A 22,278-nucleotide genomic window follows, 5' to 3' on the forward strand; every position below is an offset into this window, starting at 1 on the left:
GTAGAGGCGCGGGGGATGCCGGGGGCCCCGGCCGGCCCGGGGAGGCCCCGCGGCGGCGGCCGCCCCTGGCCCGGCCCCGCGCAGGAGCCGCCTCTGCAGCCCCGGTGGGGTTCGGGAGAGCCGACTTCCTGGCGCACCACCTCGGGCCGTGCAGACCGGGGCTCAGCCCCGAGCCCGACCGAGCGGCGTCCTTGGGCGCAAGCAGCGCCCAAGGGGTCGGGCGCCGAGCGGAGAAGGGCAGCCGGGTCCTGGCACGCACTCCGCACGCAGGCAGCGCCCCAAGCCGACTTGGAGGAAACTGGGATTTTTACAGAGGAGTGGTCCTCCACAAAACTGAGAGCAGAGGGTTTTACAGATGTCTCATAGCTGGACTCTGTGTATAGTGTTTTGTTAAAGAGAACTTCCTCCTTGCTATGTCTTACGTCTCCAAATATAACAGGCGAATATTTCTTCCTCCCCTTCATAAAGGCATCATCCATGGTGTTTTTTTGTTTTTTTTTTGAGATGGAAACAAGAGGGTAAATAGTGCAATGAAAACCATTTCCCACCAAACTCCTCCAGTATTTGATCTTGGTTTAGGTATGATTTCAGATTCTCTAAGACTATAGCAACGGAGCCGAAGATTCTACTGAGATGGAAAGGGACCTTGAGTAGTGCAGCCCAGGGAGGAGCTATTACATTTAGGCTCGTCGGGAATTCGGAGGCCCAGTGACTTGGCCACAGCGGCTCTCAAGGTCTGCCTACTACAGTAGTTGTCAGAGTGCTGTTATGACCTCCCTGGAAAAACAGCACATGAAGAAAATCTCAAATTCCTGAGGGAAGAGGTCATTAAAACATTTCAGAAATTTAAGATGGTCTTATTACTGAGATGGAATGGCAATATTTTCTCCTCCTACCTTCCAGAATTATTGTAATGACAAAATAATGTGAAAGTATTTTTAAAGCTTTAAAGTTTTATACAAACTATACTATGCAAGTATATAGTATTTTGATATTTTTAAATATTCAGTGATAGGATGTAGGTCCAGTACTTTTTTTTTAAGGCTTTTGCAAGGCAAACGGGGTTAAGTGGCTTGCCCAAGGCCACACAGCTAGGTAATTATTAAGTGTCTGAGACCGGATTTGAACCCAGGTACTCCTGACTCCAGGGCCGGTGCTTTATCCACTACGCCACATAGCCACCCCCCAATACTTTTTTTTTTAACAAAGAAGACTGAAATATGTAAAAAGGTGAAGTCATATGACAAAAAGAAGGAAAATTTTGCTGTGTTTGTGTGTGTGAATGCTTCATGGGGAGGGAACATTTGAATAGGGGAAAATGAGCAGGTAGAGTTATGTGTTGTTTAGTATATGTAGGATGGATGTGTGTGTAGAGATTTGTGTAGTGTAGTATAGTATGGCTCCATCCTACATTATTTAAGGTAAAGGAGATGCTGTGAGTGGAGGCACAGGGAAGAACAAAGGCTATGGATTTAATGATTCAGTTTAATTGGAAATGTAGTAAAATTAAGAGAAATAACATTTATTTATGAGAAATAGTATGAGAAAAAGCATAAAAGGTAGTTTGGAGATAAATTGTGTCTACAGGCATTTAGGTGGTGTAATGGATAGAGCACTGATCCTGTAGTCTGGAGGACCTGACTTCAAATCTGCAAGTTACTTGATAGATACTAGCTATGTGAGTTTGGGCAAGTCACTTAAACCTCCATTGCCTAAAAAAAAGAAAAAAAAATGAAAAATTGTATCTGACTTTGAATTGCAGGATTGGGAGTTGACTTATAAATTGCTCTTAATAGTTTTAAAAGTTCCGATATCCCCCCAAAATTATCACCTGATTTTTGGAAATGAATCTCCTGAAAACTTAACCAGCTAGACCTTGTATTTAACTCTTTTCTCTAGAGTTCATGGCATAGGTAAAAAGTTTGACATTTCTTCAAGAAACTAGAACCCTCCTATACCACAATAAGGCATTAAAAGACAACTTAATTGGAGAACAAATATAAACATTTTTTTATTACAATGCCCTATGCATCTGAGGTAGCATGCTTCTCCCCTTTTTTCAAATTAAAATTTTTTTTTTTTAGTGAAAATATGCCTTCATTCCTTTTCATTTCCCCTCACTCACAATTATTTGTTGGTTTTAACATGGAAATACACATAGAGTAAAATTCAGTCAATCCACAAGCATTTATTAAGTGCTTTCTATGTGCTAGGCACTGTGCCTAAATTTACTTCAGACATTGTTCCTACTGAGTGCAAGTGTCTTTTAGAAGACTGTAATACTATATAATTTATTTTTGTCAGTCAATAAGCATTTATTAAGTGCTATGTTCTGGACACTATAATTCAGTGTTATCCATAAAAAAATTATAGCTCATATACTTTTAGGAAATGCTTTCTTAGCATTTTTAGATAGTTACTGTTTTCAAAGTTACTGTTGTAACAATCGTGATCACTTGATGATTTCATATAATGTGATACTGTTTTTTCCTTTTGCCTGGAAGATTGTGCAAGGACAGCTTGTAATTTTTAGAGGTGTAAGCTTCCACAGAGTAGAATAAAAGCCAATTAATATCTAATATGAATTAAGAAAACTTAAAAAAATTTAGTAACTTTTTGGAATGCCATTGTGGCTAAAAATATTGGTCAGAATATAGAGTATTTTTACTGATGAATTTTTGTCTTTAAAACTTATTTTCAAATAATAAGAGTAATTTTGGAAGCCCCTAAGCACATGCACGCACATACACATGCACATACATAGATACACAGAAGCACCCTCTATTTATGTAGGTTTTTAATATCTTTTGTTTTTACATCAGGTTTTAAATGCCAAAGGGAGGAGTTTTTATTTTTTTCTTAAGAGGTAAGCGGGAGCTTCAGAAGTTTGAGTATCAAAGGAATATGTCATGATTTTTTTTAGGAATATCAGTTTGATTGCCATGTGAAGAGGGGAGAAAACCAATAGGAGTTAAGCTGTAGTCCAGGCCAAAGGTTATGAGGGCCTGAGCTATGTGAGTAAAAAGGAATGGATGATTATGAGAAATTTTGTGGTAGAATCAATAATACTCAGCAAAAGGCAGGAATATTAGGAGAGAGTAAGATGACCCCAAGGTAACTTATCTGGGCTGAGTATAGTATGCTTCAGGAAGAAGGAAGGTTTATTGGGAGTAAAGCTAATTAGTCTCTTTTGGGCATATTGAGTTTGAAATACCCTGTGATTGTGGATCTGGAGCTCAGGAATTAGATGCTGGATTTATGGGATCTGGGAATCATCTATATAGATATTTGAGCTTATGGAAACTATAGAGATGACTAAGAAAAAAATATAGAAAGATAGGACATGGATTATAATCGAACAAAGGAGACTTCAAAGGCCAGACAGCTAGGAAGAGAAGTGAGAAAACAGAGTTACTAAAGCCAGAGAAGAGGAAAAGATCTTAAATTCAGAGCTGGAAGGGATTTCTCCAGTCACTTGTCTCAATCCCTTCATTTTACATGTGGAGAAACAAGTCTGTAGAGGTTATTGGTTCATGTTTAAGTTCATGCCACTATTTACTGGACATAGACTGCAACTCTTTTGACTCCAAATCTCATATGCTTTCTACTGTAGAAGAGAAAAACTAAGAGGAATTTGTGTGATCAGCAGTATGAAATATTTCAGAGAGTTTAAGAAGAATGGAAATTGAGAAGAAACCATTGACTTTATATGTATATACATATATGTATATATACACATGAATGTGTATATGCACACATACAAACACATACACACATACATACATACATACATATATACATCCAGGAACTGAGTTTTTGACCTGAGTGTTTTAGTGCTTCTTTGATTTAGGTAAATCAGAACCTCTCTGAAGCAAGCTTTCCCTTATTTGTAAAACAAAGTTAATACTTGAGCTGCCTATATTAAAGAATTGTGAGAATCTAATAAAAGTGTGTACAAAGTGCTCTGTAAAACACAAAAGTGTGAAAATGTGAGTTATTGCTATCTTATATGCTAAATAATAATGCTTTATTCTAGGAAAAACTAAAAGACCTGTTTCAGTACTGGGTCTTAGGACTAGCTCATGGCAAATCATGCTCCCTGAGTTTCTTCTTTTTCTCCTTTCCTTTTCTTTTATAAAATGGAGATTATAAGAATACTTATACTACTAATCTTACATGGTTGCTGTGAGAAACATGTTTTGTAAACTGATACCATTATTGAATTCTCTCAGGCCTCTGGCAACTTTGAGCTAGCTACTCAAAAATAATAACCTCATTTTACAGATTAGAAAGTTGAACCTCAGATTGTTAGTGACTTGCCTGAGGAAAGGGGATGAGAATTTAGGACTTCTGACTCAAAAGTATTCTTTCTTCTATACCAAGTGAAGTTGATGAGTTGCAGAAAACAAAATTCAACAGGATGAGCATGATTATTAGATTTCATTGAGCCTTCCTTTTGTCTATATGAATTTTCCCTTTACTCATATAACTTCACCTTTACTTACAAATGTTTTTTGTTAATTGACTATGCCATTTTTATTCATATTTTTCTATTAATCCTTTATGGAGCAGCTACTTTAAATGTCACTTGAGGTCTTTTCCTTATCCTTTTCATGTTTTGTAGATTTCATTGCAATACTAGGTTGTTACCTTTCATGCCATATGACCAGCCTATCTTTTAAAAATTTGATGGTGATGGTGACTTTTAATAACAGAAAAAGATAGGCTAGCTCTTTCAAAGTAGTTGTATCCTACCAATTCATTATTTGAAAACATGGCTTTTGGAGAAAGTTCTTTCAATGGGAGCCTGAGTGGATCCTCCTTGATGAGGTGATTTATTGTATGATTTATAGCCATGAGACTTTGGAGTAGTTTACAAAAACCTTTGACTTTTTTCATTTCTTGACAAACCCCTTTTTTTCATCATGATCATACATTCTCCACTCTACCCATCTTAGTTTGCCATTGTCAAGCTAAATGTTGACTTAGTTTAGAGGACTTTGTGTTCTTCATATATTTCCTCTACTACTTCTTATTTCTCTATAACAGATGTTGTCAAATAAGCTACCTACATTTTTAGAGTGATATGTTTACTTCTTGTGATTTCTTCAAGGCAAGATAATTTCATCACAAAATGGCTTCTTGTTCCTTTATTCGCTTCTCTGAATATAGGAAATAATCAAATTAATCAGGCTGTCTCAGGAGCAATGCTAGCACTTCAGCATTCAGAAACAAAGATTTAGACTGTTTGGTCTTATGAGAAGCAATATGATCTGAAATAGCATACATTAGTAATCAAGGGACTTGCATGCTTACTAGACCTGATGTTGCAAGTCACTTAAATTGTTTTTGTCTATTTCTCTGTTCATTGTCAACTTTCCTACCTCACAGTATTCTGATGCTTCAATGAAATAATACTTATAATTTCTTTGAAGGCTATAAAGCAGTCATTATTACTATAGCTATTATTATTATAATCATTTTTAGCAAGGATGAATATCCAACTAATATACAAGTATTATCAGCTGCCTCTCTTCTAGTAACCTCCTTGCTAATCAGATGGCAATTATTTTTCTTAGAACCTGTTATCCTCCTAGTACCTGTAATAATTTAGATTCCTTCTTTTCTCTTTCTTAGACATTTTTCTTCTTAGTTAAATTTAGGCTAAAGTTAGTTCCCTGTGGAATGAAATGAGAATCTTGTCTAATCTTTGGAACCATCAGCCAGGTGCCCTGCCATTGGCTGGTCAGGAAAGAGGAAGCAGAATGTCCTCATTGTTACACCAGAAGTTTAAAACTTCAGACTCTGGTTTGGTTAGTGCCAATGACTTGGACAAGTTGTTTTTGGCACTTCTTCATTGATCACAAGCTGGTGAGGTAAATACTTTCTAGGTTTTGTGAAACCACGAAGTACTTAGATCTTGCCATCATCTAAATGCAACAGTTACTTTGCTACCCTGAGATTATTTGGGGGTCTTAGAAAACTCTGGAAGGGAAAGAAATGTTTTTATATTTTCATTACTTTCTCAAGAATAGCATTTTGAAGAATTAGGTTGGATATTCTGTATATTTTGGTCTTTTTAATAGAGCAGAAATTCATCCTGAAGAAAGCATTTAACGATTTGATAATATTAAAGATTGTTAGATGCCTTAATGAAATCATAAAATAGTTTTCTTACCCTTTTATTTTGCTTGTAGGTTCAAATTGATATTTGTGTTTGGGATTTCAGTTGGAAGGCGGTGAGTGACTTTTATAAGTGCTTTCTATAATACTACATATAAATTATTTGCTATGAATTGTGCGCACCTCTGTTAATAGACTTAATATGTTTTCTAGGGCCTGTGAAAAATGGAATCAACCTCTCTGAGGACTAAAGTTCCAGCATTTTTATCTGATTTGGGAAAAGCTACCTTGAGAGGCATCAGGAAGTGTCCCCGGTGTGGCACATATAATGGAACCCGAGGACTGAGTTGTAAGAACAAAACATGTGGAACCATCTTTCGCTATGGAGCACGAAAACAACCCAGCATTGAAGCTGTCAAACTAATCACAGGATCTGATCTGCATATCTACTCAGTAAGGCAGAGAGACAGGGGTCCAGATTACCGATGTTTTGTGGAGCTGGGTGTTTCAGAGACGACGATTCAGACAGTGGACGGTACCATCATTAGCCAGCTGAGCTCAGGACGATGCTATGTTCCTTCATGTTTAAAAGCAGCCACTCAAGGTGTTGTTGAAAATCAGTGTCAGCATATCAAGCTGGCCATAAATTGCCAGGCAGAGGCCACACCCTTGACCTTGAAAAGCTCAGTCTTGAACTCAATGCAGGCTTCCCCAGAAACCAAACAGACCATCTGGCAGTTGGCCACAGAACCTACTGGCCCACTGGTACAGAGGATTACTAAAAACATTTTGGTGGTGAAATGCAAGGCCAGCCAGAAGCACAGCTTAGGGTATTTGCATGCTTCCTTTGTTCAGAAAATCAGTACCAAGAGCATGACAGAGCGCCGGTTCTTCTGCTCCTGCCAGACTCTGAAATCAAACAAGTCAAACACCTCTAAGGATGAACTGGCTCAGAGATGCATTCACTTCTTTGCATGCATCTGTGCCTTTGCCAGTGATGAAACACTGGCTCAGGAATTCTCTGACTTTCTCAGTTTTGATTCCAATGGTAGGTGGGGTTGGCACATGCACTCTTTCATTTCTAAAATGAGAAGGAATGGTTGAGTGAAATAAGTGCCAGAATCTTAAAAAGAGTGAGCAATAGCACCTGGTAGCGTTTTAAGAAGATCTTGCAATCTTAAGAAACAACTAGTTGCTTTAAGATTAGAGAGGGAGAGGGTTTCCCTTATTTTCATCACAAATACTAGTGTAGATTGATATCTAGAGGCTTCTCAAATGTAGCTTTTGATATTTTATTTTTGACAGTGAAAGTTTATTTATTTATTTAAGGCAGTGGGGTTGAGTGATGTGCTTAAGGTCACACAGCTAGGCAATTAAGTGTCTAAGGCCGGATTTGAACTTGGGTCCTCCTGACTCTAGGGGTGGTGCCCTATCCACTGTGCCACCTAGCTGCCCCAACAGTGAAAGCTAACTGAGTTTTTTAATAAGATACATTATGCCCATTTTTATAAGATAAATCAACCAGAAGTATTTATTAAAAACATAGCAACATGTCTCTCTCTTAACTGAATATAGCACAGTTGAAATTTGTGTCATTCAGTTTGTCACTATCTATGGGTGGCTCTTTAGAGACCCTCGAACCCCTGATTCATATGGTAAGATGACCCTTGATGAAGGAGGCAGATTAGACTTTAATCTCTCATTTGTTCCCATGGTAGTCTATAAAAAGTCTGAGGAACCTTCCAATTTCTTTTCTGATTTTCTCAGATTTTTGAAGGTGCAGAAAGCTATGTCTTAATTCTCTGTGTTATCCTTAAAAATTCTGAATATCAATTGTAGTTTCTGATTTTACCTTCATTTTGATTTTAATGATAATTGCTTTTTTCTCTTTCCCCAAAATAAACAATAAAAAATAAAAACCTTCATAGCAAATATATATAGTAAAACAAAAGTTTCTACATTGACCTTGTCTAAAAATTGATTCTACATTTTAAGTCCACTGCCTCTTTGCCAGGAGGGTGGGGATAGTATGCTTCATTTTTGTTCCTCTGGAATTGTGCTACTTTGTTCTCTAGTTCTGTTCATTTAATATCAATTCATAGAGAAAGTTCTTCCTAATTTCCTTTGAAACTGTTTATTATCATATTTCATGTCACAATTTTCAGTTACATTCATATACCATAGTTTGTTTAGCCATTACCCAATAGATGGGTTCCCCCTTATTTTCCAGTGGCTTCTTTTGGTCCTTTTCCTTTCTCTGGATTCTTTTTTTTTAAAAATTACTTTGGGCTATATGCCTAGTAGTGGGTGGAAGGGTAAGAACAGTTGAATGACTTTGGGGGCATAATTCCAAATTGCTTTCCACCAGACCAAATCACAGCTCTACCAGCTGTGCATTAGTGTGCATGTTTCCTTGCAGCCTCTCCAGCATTTGTCATTTTCCTCTTCGTTATCTTTGTTATCTTATCAATCACTGATGAGTATGAAATGAAGCCCCTGAGTTGTACTAATTTGCAGTTTCTTTTATGATTAGTGATTTGGAACATTTTCTACATAATTGATAATCGCTTGAATTTATCATTTTCAAAATTGCCTATTCATATCCATTGACTATCTATTGGAGAATGGTATAGTCTTAAAATTGGAATCAATTCTTGGCAAATCTTGGCTATGAGAGCTTTTATCAGAAAAGCTGGCTGTAAGAATTTTTTCCTTTTACCTGTGTGTTTTCCTTTTAAATTTAACTGTACTGATTCTATTTGTGCAAAACATTCTAACTTTATAAAATTAAAATTGTTCATTTTATCCTCGTGATCCTCCTGTCCCTTATTTGGTTTTGTATTTTCCCCATCCATAGATCAGGAGGACAGTTTTTTCTTTGCTTCTCTAATTTGCTGATAATTTTACCTTTTATGTCTAAGTCACTTTCCATTTGGAGTTGATCTTTGTATACATTGTGAAATGTTAAAATGTAATTTCTTTCATACTACTTTCTAATTTTCTCAGCAATTTTTACCAAATAGTGAGTCTTTATCTCAATAGTTGGGGGTCTTGGTGTTTATCAAACTACTAAATTTGCTTGATTCTATGCTATATAGTATATCTCTAACTTTTTTCAGAATGACTTTTTTTTTTAGGTTTTTTGCAAGGCAATAGGGTTAAGTGGCTTGCCCAAGGCCACAAAGCTAGGTAATTATTAAGTGTCTGAGGCTGGATTTGAACTCAGGTACCCCTGATTCCAGGGTTTGTGCTCTATCCACTGTGCCACTGAGCTGTCCCATATTTTTTTTTTGCAAGACAATAGGGTTAAGTGACTTGCCCAAGGCCACACAGCTAGGTAATTCTTGTCTGACACCTGATTTGAATTCAGGCAGAGTGACCTCTCTTTTAGCCAATAAGAAACCATTTAGATGATTATTGCTTTATAAAATAGTTTGAAATTTGTACTGAGAAGGCCTCTTTTTTCCTCACTTTTTTCCATTACTTTTATTGAGATACTCAATCTCTTGCTCCTTCCAAATGAATGTGTTTTCTAGCACTATACAATTGAGTTAATTTAAATAAAACTGTAATTTTTATTATATTTACCCATCTATGAACAATTACTACTTTTCTATTTAGGTCTATTTCTGTTATGTAGAGAGAGTTTTATAGTTGGATTTATGTAGTTCCTGAATGTGTCTTGGGAGATAGATTCCAATAATTTTATACATTCTGGAGTGAACTTTGTCTTTTTATTATTTGTTGTTGGGATTTTTTTGAGTTTATTTTTTTATTTTTTGCAAGGCAATGGCTTGCCCAAGGCCACACAGGTAGGTAATTATTAAGTGTCTGAGGTCGGGTTTGAACTCAGGTACTCCTCATTTCAGGGCTGGTGCTCTATCCACTGCGCCACCTATCCGCCCCTTTTTTTTGAGTTTTTTAAAATGGTAACAGGAATGCTACCGATTTGTGTGATTTGCTTTATATGTTAAAATTTTACTTTATTGATTCAGTTAGCTTTTTGAGTTGACTCTTAAGATTTTCCAAGAATTTAAAATCATATTTTCTGCAGAAAATGACCATTTTGTTTCTTTGCCGTTCTCATGCCCTTGATTTCTTCTTCATTGTCTTATGGAATATAACTAGTATTTCTATCACAATGTTTACGCTAGAAAGACTGGAATTTCAGAATACCTTGAAAGGACCATACTGTGTCATGCAATACACTTTTCATCTATAAAGCAAAAAAAAAGGAATATTTTTATTTCAAAGTAAAAGTACAATATAACTTTTATATCACTTAATATATCCTTATACCAAAAGCAAAAGTACAGTATAACTTTTATATTACTTAATATATCCTTATATCCTTCTACTTTTAAGTAGTTGTGATTATGGACATCCTTACTTTATTCCTCAATCTTACTGAATTTCAGTGATTAAAAAACACAAAACTTATTTCCAATTGACAGTCATAACCTAACTCTGTCTTTAAACTTCTACGCTCACTTTTGTTTTCCTTCCTTGGCCTTTCATTCATGGTGGAAAAAATATTTCTATGTTTTAAGGAGTTCAATACTTAAAGGATGTCTGAGTGGAAATCGATTTAATAAATATTTTTGGGGTTTGGATTTTTTAAGTTTAGTTTTCTTTGTGGCATGCACTGGGTCTTAAAATATGATTGTTAATTTAGAGATCTGTTTTCTAGGTCTTAAAGGGATTATTGTGCCCCAGTTAGGTTGCCATCCAGAATCTACACAGATTTGTGAATCCACCACCTCTAAGCCAAAGAAGAGGAAAAGGGATGAATCATCTGGTGAGAAGCTGCTTTGGACTCTTGTTTTAATCTATTTCATATATTGCTGTAGACCTTCTTGATTTTTTCTAGGGAAATATTCTTTTTTAGGGTAAATTCTGATGTGGATTCACATCTAGTGGTCAAAATAATGCAACCTCTCCAACACTTGACTTTGGTATTTTCATGTTGTTGAACTTTTTATCTTTTAGAAATCTCTGAAAAATGTTTTGACTTTAAATAAATCTAGAACAACTTTACTATAATGTTAACTAAATCAGTACTAAAAAGCTTGGCATTGTCCTTGAAAAGGGCGTTTTACCCTTTTTTTGCATCTTATCAAATAGTGAATATATTATCCAGCTTCACCTCCTTCTTACCAAATTTGTTCAGAGAGGTAGAGTCTGAGGCTTCATTATTGTCTGGGGTCTCCTTTTCCATTTGAATTTAGGAATAAGGCTTTATTATCTCAAGTTGAATTCTCCTAAGCTACTTTGCAGAGGGATAGGGTTATATGAGTGCATATATTTTTGATGCGTTAGCTTTGTTGGATATTTTGCCTCTTCTCTTTTATTTGTTATAAGAATGGATCTCTGGAAGGAAGCATACATTGGGAAACATCGATAACTTAAAAATTATTTTATTTTATTTTTATTTTTTATTATTTATTATTATATTATATATTATATTATTATTTATTATATTAATTTTTATTTGATTTAAAATTGTTTTTTCTCCACTCAATTGTATTTTTTCAGTTTCAGATTCTCTCTCTCCTATGCATTTCCCTCCCATTGAAAAGGCAAGAAATACAAACCCATTACAAACATGAAGTCATACAAAACAAATTTCCTATTAGTCATGTTCCAATATCAACCAAAAAATGAAGTGAAAAACTAAGAAAAAGAAAAAAATATGCTTCAGGCTATACTCTTGAGTCCATCAGTTCTTTATCGAGGTAGTTAGCATTTAAGAAATATTTATTGACTTGGAAATTTTTATGCTATGGGATATAATTCTTCTATTAAATACTCAGTTCTAGTATTAGTTAAGGAAGTTCAAAGCTACATGAAAATATATAATTTTTTTAATAGAATGTACACAGTGTCCTCAAGTATTATGTAGGAATCATTGTATATTTTAGTTCCTGAAGTGATTAAAATCTTCTGCAGACTAAAGTATTTAGTCATTTGTATTTTAGGTACACAGACCAATGGTCCACTTTTGACTCAAGATGCAGTAAGCTGTAATCTAAGAAAAAGCAACTTGAAAAAAACTGCAGTAACCTCTTCAATAAAAAGACAGAGTAAGTATCTCTTTACAGGGATAGCTTAAACTGGTGAAAGTTTATCCCGGGGAACTCAAAGTGTACTGCCTGTTGCGTATTGTTCAGCCATTTGGACACTAAAAATAGGAGAAGTTGCTACAATTTTGACACTAGGAGACAAAGAAGAATAGAGAAATAGAGAAAGAAGGATCGCACAATGACTGGATGATCTTTGTATTACATTTGGAATATAGAATAAATAGTATTAGGCTGTTAAATTTTATGTTTTAAATGAACATATAATAAAAATGTTGTGTTTGGTAGGTTGGGTAGATTTTGTAGAATTGTGATTGGAAAAAAGAAATTTCCTTGTTTAGTTTCTTAGTGACATGCATAATTGATATTGAAGGTCCTTCCCCTAGTAATATCTTGTATAGTGCTTTTTATTTTATATTCATCATTGCATTTGATCTTCACAATAAATCTGTGAGGTAAATGATAAAAAGATAAATAATACATACATACCAAGGTCTTTGCATCCTTAAAAAACCATCACTTGACTTTTTTCCTCCCCAAGTCATCATCTTTTATCTCTTCTCTCTTTTCCCTTTTTCCAGTCACACCCCTAGAAAGGACACATTTTTTTTCTCCATTTCTTCATCACCACCTCTGCCTCACCCCAACCTAATTCTTAACCCTTGCTCTTTGACTTCCAATGCCACTGCTTGCCTGAAACTGCTCTATTCAAGATTACCAATGATTTCCTCTGTTTTTTTTAAATTAAAACATTTTTTGAACATTCTTTAATGCTTTAATAAAAAAACCCAAAACAAAAAAAAGACACTGTGATAGTGAGTTTTAAATTCTTCAGCTAGAAGACTCCCCTATTTTCTTACTTTGCTGCCATCTTCTAAGTCCTTAAGGTGCTTTTCAGAACCTCTTTAGACTATGACCTCATAGTTGCAGCCACCTCCTCTGTTGGGGTTATCAGTATTTCATGAAACTTATCTTCTTCCAGCCACAGACAATCTTTTTCTTTTATGGAAAATGTTATGGAAAGAAATCAATTTATAACAAAAACTTGGCCTTGAGTGAATGCTCCACTGTTTGTTTAAGCAGAGTTTACTAAGGTTCAAAGGGAATAGGGTAGGACTGTAACATAACAGTAGACATTTTCTTTTCCTCTTCTTGATGGGGGGAGGGGTGCCCTAAAATCTTTATCAGAAACTGTCTTGAGGCCTTGCTATGTGATTGCTGAACATTCCAGATACTTTACAGCACCAGTCTCCTTTGCCATACTCAGCCCTGTGAGTAGGTAATTGAAGTAAGTTTCTTCTCCCTTAATTTCTCAATTGTGTGTCTTTTATCATCTCTTAGGTCAAGTTCAGTGCCTGCTAGAATTATGGGAATGTTAGAACAATAATGTCACACTTCAGGATACCACTTTGTATGAACATTGTCAAATGATGTAGGACTCACAAAGGAAAAACAAATTAGGAAAATATCTGTTTGCAAATAGGATAAGGAATGTAGTTGATCATAGTCTACCTGGCCTGTTATATCTCATAAATCCAAATTCACAGGTTTTCCATCTACTACTACTACATCAGAATAGTTGTCAAAGATAGTAGGGATGTATTCTCCTGAAAAGACATTGATCATATAACTGATCAGTAGGCAAGTTTTACCTTCAGCTCTGTCTCCAACCACCACACATGTAATGGCTTTTATCAGGATGACTGGTGGGCTATCGTGGAGGTGGTGAGGTAAGGATGGGCTATTGACAAGGTGGGGATGCCCAGACAATGGCATAACCCTTTACCCCTTAGCCTATTAGAAGCTGATCCCAGGCAGCAGACATCATCCAAAACTGGAGGGAAAAACTAGACAATCTGTTCCTTATTGAATTTCCTCAGACCATTCTGTTTAGATGCATTTATCAGATTATAATTTGCATTATATTTATACATTTGTCTTTTCCCAGGAATAATAATAATTATTTATATTCACATTTATATAGTACTTTAATGCTAAGGTGTATGAAATATAAACATTAACCTTGTGAGACAGATGGTAAAAATAATACCCTCTCCATTTTATAGATGAGCAAATTGAGACTTAGAAATAAAGTTTATGGTCACACAGCTAGTAAAAATCAGAGCCAGGACACCATCCTAGGAATCTTGACTTCAGTTCCATTGTTTTCTATTACACCATGCTGCCCCTATAGACTGCTAGGGGTAGGAACTATGTTTTGTTTCTTCTTTGTATCCCCAACATCTAGCACTGTATATTTATTGAATGTAGTAAGTGATAAAGTATATTTACCTGAGTTAAATGATGGATTAGATTTTTTTTGTCTCAGACCTATTATTTTATTGTTAGGAGTTCCTAGTGAAAGATAACTCCTTTGTAGGCATCTAGGCAGCTGTTCTGTAACTTAAGTCTTAAATGATTTGCCTAACATCCTATAGCCTTTATGTCTGAATCAAGATTCGAACTGAAGTCTTTGAGACCCCTATACCAGCTATTTATTCACTATATTCTAAACCAATGCTGTCCAAAATTCAAGTTGCATGTGGGCCAGAGTGTGATTTTTATGCAACCCCCTTATGGGTTTACTAAATGCTGTAGTAAATAAAGCCGAGCTACCACAGAGCTCTCACTAATGGCAAATCAAAACATAGTCTATTTTTCAATAAAAATTTTTAAAAGGTTGGACAGCCCTGTTCTAGATACACCTGGATGTGTAAGTGTGATATATTACTCCATAGTGTAGAGGTCAGTTTATTATATGTGAAGGTAAATTTTGGCTCTTAAGGAGCAGCTCTCTGCTGCAGAGAACTCAACTCCAAAGGACTGGCCACATTGTTTGAATACCAAACATATGCAAACTATTTTGTGAAGAACTCACACAAAACAAGCACTTACATGGTAGTCAGAAAAAGTGATACAAGATCTCTCCTAAGAACTTAGGAATTGTTCCTAAGACATGGAAGCCACTGACACAGGACTGCCCAGCATGGCATCTTCTCATCAGAGAAAGGTGCTGTGTGTGCTCTTTGAGCAAAACAGAATTTTCAGTAGCTCAAAAGAAATAGGAGACACTCAAAAGAAATAGCAGATGCTCAGATTTAGAGAATCCCTCCCAAATGTTCGTATGGACCCAACCTGTGTCTTTTCCTACAGTATTAGAAGAATTCTAAAGAAAGAAGTAGGCAGATAGAGGGCATTATTCAGTTAGAACAAATGATTCTGAGTGTTTTCCACCTGCTTGTATTTGTCTCCTGTTGGGAAAAGGCAGAGCTTTGGCAGGGCAACTCTGAATCTATAGGATTCATTCCCTGAACCTATGTTTCAACTTTGACCAAATCTTGTTGTCTCTAACTTACTGCTTTTTGCATGTCTGGTATTGTGATTGAAATGTGCTGATATACTTAGAGAAAAGTAGTACTAGTTGAAACTTATGTTATTGTTATTAATCAAGTAATAAAATTTATTGTATATTTTAATGACCAAAAGGGATGACACTTGCTTTAGAACATTCGCTTTAGAGCATTCTGTCATTTTGGTCCTCTTTGAGAATGAAGGACAATTAACAACTAGCTATTTTGTTTTCTTTGGTGATAGAAATTTAAAAGGAATTTGACTGATTTGAGGAGCAAGTTCGTGGGGAACTGTACTTAACAGCCATTTGCTATGTTATACTTAAATTTATTGCTAGGTTTTGAAAATTTGAAAAAACCTGACAATATGTTGATTTGCATTCTAAAATTTTCTAAAAGCTTATTGAAAAATTCTTTTTGGTCTTCCACTTTTTTGAATTGCTTTTCTGATTGTTCCAAAATAGCCAACTTTTTCCCCTTTTTGACTGTTTATATTGAGTAAAAATAGTTGTTACTGAAGAGATACTTGTCTTTTCAGCCTGTAATCAGTTGCTAGATGAATCACAGGTGACTTTATCCTTTCAAGATTGGCTGGCCAGTGTCACAGAACGCATCCACCAAACTATGCACTATCAGTTTGATGGTAAGTATTTATTTTTCAACAGAGCTCTTTCTGGAAGAAGAACATTATTGATAACTTTGTATGTATTAAAGTAATAGGTTGAAAATTCAGATACCTTGAGCTGGAAGGATTAATAGAAGGTTATAGTTGAAAAAGAATTGCAGTAAAATTGTAGTGCTAATAAAAAGTCTAAGGAATGACTCAGTGAGTATCCATACTGCTCTAGTTCTATTAGCTCTGTATTGGGGATATGAGAAAAGTTGAAGAGATATTTCAAGACTCATGAATAAAAATTCAATGGAGAGAGGACCTATACTTGAAACAATATAATTGCTCACATTTATATAGTGCTTTCTCATGTGATGATGTATAGTTATATACTCAAATAAATGAAAAGACTACATTCAAGTGTGGGATTAATAATGGAAGCTTAGAGTTGGAAAGACATAGATACAGGCTGTGCAGGAAACCCCTTTAATCATATTCTGGACTGATGATCCAGCTCCTCTTTCAGTACTTTCACATTATGGACAACTCAACTATTCTGAAGACAGCCCATTACATTCATTGTTAGTCTTAGTTAATTTTCTTTTTTAAATTTTTATTGAGCAGAAATCTATTAGTTCCTACCAGTCTGCCTCAGTTCTTTCCTCTAGAGCAAAAAAAGATTTCTGTGACAGTTCCTTAGTGAGTTGAAGACAGATGTCCTTCCCCCTGAGACTGTTCTTCTATAGGCTAGATGTGTATAGTTCTTTGAGTTATTTCACTTAAGATATGGCTTCTAGATCTTTCATTATCCTAATCACTTTTGGGATGCTCTAGATTTTCTATGTATGTTCTTTGGAACATAGAGAATAAATATATAGAGAACATAGAGAGCTAAATATAGCATTAAGGTCTGACCAGTCAAGAAAGGTTTAGTGGAGGCATTGAATATGAAATGGAGAGATTGAGGTTTTGGCTGGAGAGGAGAAGAAAAGGGCATTTCAGGAAGATAAGATTACATAGGTAGATGTTCCAAGTCAGAGGTGAACCAATGGTCACCTGCCATGGAAGTAAATCTATGTGTCTGAAATGAAGTGTGAGCTCCATAAAAACAGGTATAGGTGGGAAGGTTCAGGTGTCTAGTCTTGAAATATAAACTAAAAAGTTATAGAACACATAACTGTCAACAAGCATTTATGAAGTGCTTTCTATGGGCCAGATACTGTCCTAAGTGAAAGGGATATACTGAAAGGCAAAAACGTGACGTACCTGGCATCAAGAAACACATTCTAATGAGTAAATCAGCATGCAAGTAACTACATACACATAGGATATGATGTTGTAAATAAAACTAATTAAGGAGGAGAGGTCCTAGAATTGGGAGGGACCAGGAAATACCCCTTGTAGAAGTTGGGATTTGAGCTGACTTTGAAAGGAAGACTAGGAACTCAACAGATAGTTGAAGAGGGAGTGCATTGCAGTCATGGAGGAGAGCCCATAAAAAGACCAGAGTTCATTTTCAAGTAAGATCAAGAAGGCCCATAGTTGGATTGTAGTACAGAATAGGGGTTAAGGGTATTTTTTTTGCTTTGTTTGTTTTGGTTTTTGCAAGGCAATGGGGTTAAGTGACCTGCCCAAGGTCGCATAGCTAGGCAATTATTAAGTGTCTGAGGTCAAATTTGAACTCAGGTCCTCCTAACTCCAGGGCCATTGCTCTATCCACTTTGCCACCTAGCTGCCCCCACCCCCCAAGGGATTTAAGGTTTAACAAAACTGGAAAAGTAAGAAGGGGTCATATGACAATGATACTGGAAGTAACAGGGAATCACTACAATTTATTGAGTAATAGGGTGACAGGATCAGCACTGCATTTTGAGGATATTACTTGGGTAGCTGAGAGGAAGATGGAGTAAAGACAATAGGCATGTGGAACAATTAGAAGGCTATTTTAATAATCCAGTTGTGAGGTGATGTGTCACTGCAGGGTGGAGGCTGTGTGAATGGAGAGAAGGGTAAGCGTTCACTGGAGGTTATGAATGTAGGAATGATAAGGCTTAATGAGGTCCATCTTGCCTTCTTGAGGGTGGCAACAAGGTTTCAAGGCTGAGTAATGGGAAGACAGTTTTATATATATATATATATATATATATATATATATATATATACACACATAAATACACATACACATAAATGGAGGAATAATAGGATTAAAAAATGGAGAAGAGGATATAACATGTTTTCTTTGCATGTACTTTTGTCATTTATAAGTCCTTTTCAGTATGTATATATAGGTGTATATCTACCTTTCTCTGTATTTCTATCTAAACTCTACAGAATTAGATGAATTCTAAAGAAAGAAGTAGGCAGATAAGAGGGGCATTATTCTATTAGAACAAATAATTCTGAGTGCTTTCCACCTACTTGTACTTGTCATCTATTGGGAAAAGGCAGAACTTTGGCAGGGCAACTCTGAATCTATAGGATTCATTCCTTGAACCTTTCTATTACAACTTTGACCAAATCTTGTTGACCCTAACTTATTGCTTTTTACATGTCTGGTATAGTGATTGAAATGTGCTGACATACTTAGAGAAAAGTAGTACTAGTCAAAACTTATCTGTTATAGTAAACAATAATCAAGTAATAAATTTTATTGCACTGGCTTTAGGTCTGGAGTTGATTCCGATTGAGGTGAGATTATGATTTTTTAAAATCTTTCTCCATTAAGAAAAGTTGATGAAATAAAAATTCAAACTATAAATTCATCCCTGCCTCTATGTAAAGGAACTTCAACAATAGTAACTTAAATGTTATTGATCTATAATACCATGTCCTTTTCCATTTTTCCCTGTCAAAAATTTCTTTTAGTTTATTTACTTCCTTTTCATTTTTTTGTAGGCAAACCAGAGCCACTGGTGTTCCACATTCCTCAGTCCTTCTTTGATGCTCTACAACAGAGGATCTCTGTTGGAAGTGCAAAGAAAAGGCTCCCCAACTCCACCACAGGTACAAGATCTTTCAGGGATACTAATCAAACCTCCTGTCCTTTTGACATTGAATATCCTTTTGGGTACTTCCAGTTCTAGCCTTACAGAATCTCGTGCCACTAACATGGGGTAGTAGGGACTGGTGCTAAGGTTAGGGTAGGCTTGGAATATTGACCACACTCATAAAAGGGTGTTTTCATTATAATAAATCAAGTGATTCAGAGAGCTTCTAACTTGGAAAATTAAGAAAGGTGAAGTGATATTGCTAAAGAATTCCCTATCCTGATGTTTGATGTGTTCTAGATTTAGACAATTAGTTCCCCAAATATCATAGTATATGGTGGCTTTTTTGATGACCTTTTTATTTTTCCTTTGGCTGTTAGATTTAGGTAGTGGCAAATTTTTTTTGAAGGTCTAAATAACTCTCAGACTTAAATGTACTTTTATTCAGTGGTGGGATTCAGCCAGGTTGCACTGGTTCAACAGAACTGATAATTAAAATTTTGTCTAACCAGTTGCTAATTTATTTGAATCCCACCACTGCTTATATCATTACATCTTTGTTTTGGTTTACTTATTTTTACTTATTTATTTGTTTGTTTGTTTGTTTGTTTATTTATTTTGTTTTTGTTTTTGCAAGGCAGTGGGGTTAAGTGGCTTGCCCAAGGCCGAATTTGAACTCAGGTACTCCTGATTCCAGGGCTGGTGCTCTATCCACTGTGCTACCTAGCTACCCCCTTTTATCATTTTTTTAGCTAATTTTTTAAGACATTGAATCAAAGAACTTCAGTTAATATTAAACACCTGGCAGTAGGGGAGAAAAGACAAGACATGAGTGTTTAGTCAATAAGTCATTTGTGCCAGCTACTGCTAAATGCATGGGATATAAAGAAAGGCAAAAACATCACTTTCCTTTAGGAGCTCATAGTCTAATAGAGTTAAGTCATTAGTGGTATGCCACCTAAGGATAACTGTGATTAGGAATCTATACTACTCCCTATGTAATTACTATTTGATGAGAGGATATTGATTTCTAGAAATGTTTATGACCTCAGTTTTCAAAAAATACTAACCCATGAATTCCTCAGTTTGGAAGTATTAATTCCAGAAATCTTTGCTATGCCTTCTATGTGAAAGTTGCCTTCTTCTGAATTGAGAAATCCTCAACTTATCAGACATAATGGTTAATGTTAGTGATATTTTCTTAAGATTTTAACATATAGTTTTATTTTTGCTAGCAAATCACATACTATGGAAACCTCTTTTAGGCTGAAAAGTCTTAATGCAGTTTTAAGATTTAAGAGCTTTAAACTATTAAACAGTTTAATATTAAACTCTTAAAGTTTAAAACTGCACTAAGACTTTTGAGACTTCTTCTTTATTGTTTGTGTCAGGAGACAAGGCTGATAGCAGTGTTATGGGCTAAGCATATAGATAGAGACATGAAATTCCAAAGCAGAAGTAGGTAACATCAAAAAAGAGTATTTGTGGTATTATAATAGTGGATTTGAAATGAGTTCGAATCCTGGCTGTGCCACTGGTCATTCATGTGACTTTGTATAACCTAGCTCCTGTGTCTTTGTCTCTCATTTGTAAAATGAGGTTGGAATAGATATTCAGAAAGGCCCCTTCCTTTCTAGCTCCAAATCTATGATCCTGTTGTCTTGTGATTTAGGTTCATATCTAGGTTTTTAATCCATGTAACTTGGGGCAAATCAGGTTTCCTTCTCTGAGCCTCAGTTTTCTTTATGTATAAAATGGACTAGATGATCTTTAAGGTCTCATTCACCTTTAAATTCTATGATTCTAGGTAATTGTGAAAGAAAATCCAAAAGCAACACTAAAAAGAGACTTTTCATGGCAAGAATTCCCATAATGAAATCTTTGGCTTGTGCCAGTTTAGCCAGTCCCTATGGTTTTTTTTTTAAACTCTTAGGAAATAATTTATTTTAAAAGTTACAAAGCTCCATGTAAAGAAATAAAATATTGCTTTATTTTCCCTTTATTAACTTTAAATGAAATCAGAGAGAATTTTACATAAAGTTTTTAGTAAACCTTAAAAACTGTAAATGTCAGCTGTGAGTATTAACCATGTCTCCTTTTTAATTTCAGCTTTTGTACGAAAAGATGCCTTGCCGTTGGGGACCTTCTCTAAATACACCTGGCACATCACAAATATCCTGCAGGTTAAGCAAATCTTAGACACCCCAGAGGTATGGGAAGTTTATCACAACTCTGGAGAAAAAGCACAGAAATGTGAGAGACACACAGATATAAATGTGTGATTCTTGCCATGTCAAGTTCTTTTTGGGTGTTGCCTTTAAAGATGGTCTCTCCTGCTGTTAAGAAAAAAGTTTGTCATTCAAAGAAATGCCAGTTCACTGCTTAGTACATTTTATCGTTTTCTTGGTAAAGCCCATGTAATGTGACTGAAAGAATACTAAAATCTTGGCTTGGAATTCTTATCCTCCTCCTTATGTGGGTCTTGGCTGCTACTCTGGGCCTCATTTCCTTCTTCTGCAAAATGAGGGCTTTTTTGAGCTCCAACTTTTGTGATAGTCCTGATAGCCTATTGAAACAGTTCATTGAATTTCAGTGGCTTTCCTCTTTTTGTAGCTCTAGATAACATAGATAAATTTGTAGCCTTGTTTGACGACTTTGGTTTTAAGTAATGTTCATAACAAAAAAAGAATTGATTTACTTAGTAAGCATATTTTAATTAACCATTCTGTGCAAGGCACTGGAGATACAAAGACAAATGAGAAATTGTCCTTTCCCTTACATTGTCCTGAAAAGATTTAGTATATATTCAGATAAATATATATCTAATTTTTGTCCTTTGTCCCACAGTGTAGGAAAGACATTGAGAAACTTGAGTTTCCACAGGATATTGTAGGGTCTTCAGTCCTATGCCATAGTAGGAGTAGTTGAAGGAACTGGGGATATTTAACTTAGAGAAGAAGAGACTTAAGAGGGGACATGGTAACTCTGCACAAGTCTTTGAAAGATTGTCATGTGAAGGAGGGATTAGGCTTTTTCAGTTGTGACCTTAGAAGGTAGAATAGAAACACTGGGATGAAATTGTAAAGAGGCATATTTAGACGTGATATCAAGTCAAAGAGTGGAATTGA

General features: G+C 35.6%; 1 protein-coding gene and 1 pseudogene across 7 annotated transcripts in view; one reads left to right on the forward strand and one right to left on the reverse strand.

The window, feature by feature from the left end:
• The window catches only part of C1H2orf42 (chromosome 1 C2orf42 homolog), a 36,726-nt gene that overhangs the window by 235 nt on the left and 14,213 nt on the right, over positions 1-22,278 (forward strand). For 3 of the 7 annotated variants that reach the window (XR_012472764.1, XM_074208249.1, XM_074208285.1), the window contains exons 2-8: positions 6,198-6,239; positions 6,337-7,171; positions 10,814-10,921; positions 12,102-12,206; positions 16,092-16,196; positions 19,059-19,166; positions 21,260-21,360. Coding sequence is in view for 6 of the 7 variants with exons in the window: in XM_074208249.1 (XP_074064350.1) it covers positions 6,349-7,171; positions 10,814-10,921; positions 12,102-12,206; positions 16,092-16,196; positions 19,059-19,166; positions 21,260-21,360 (1,350 nt within the window). In the remaining variant the exon portion in view is untranslated. The other 4 variants (XM_074208260.1, XM_074208269.1, XM_074208297.1 and 1 more) reach the window with 4 other exon arrangements.
• LOC141493968 (ras-related C3 botulinum toxin substrate 1 pseudogene) lies at positions 12,262-13,979 on the reverse strand (annotated as a pseudogene).

Source organism: Macrotis lagotis, chromosome 1, assembly GCF_037893015.1.
Source record: "Macrotis lagotis isolate mMagLag1 chromosome 1, bilby.v1.9.chrom.fasta, whole genome shotgun sequence".
NCBI lineage: Eukaryota > Metazoa > Chordata > Mammalia > Peramelemorphia > Peramelidae > Macrotis > Macrotis lagotis.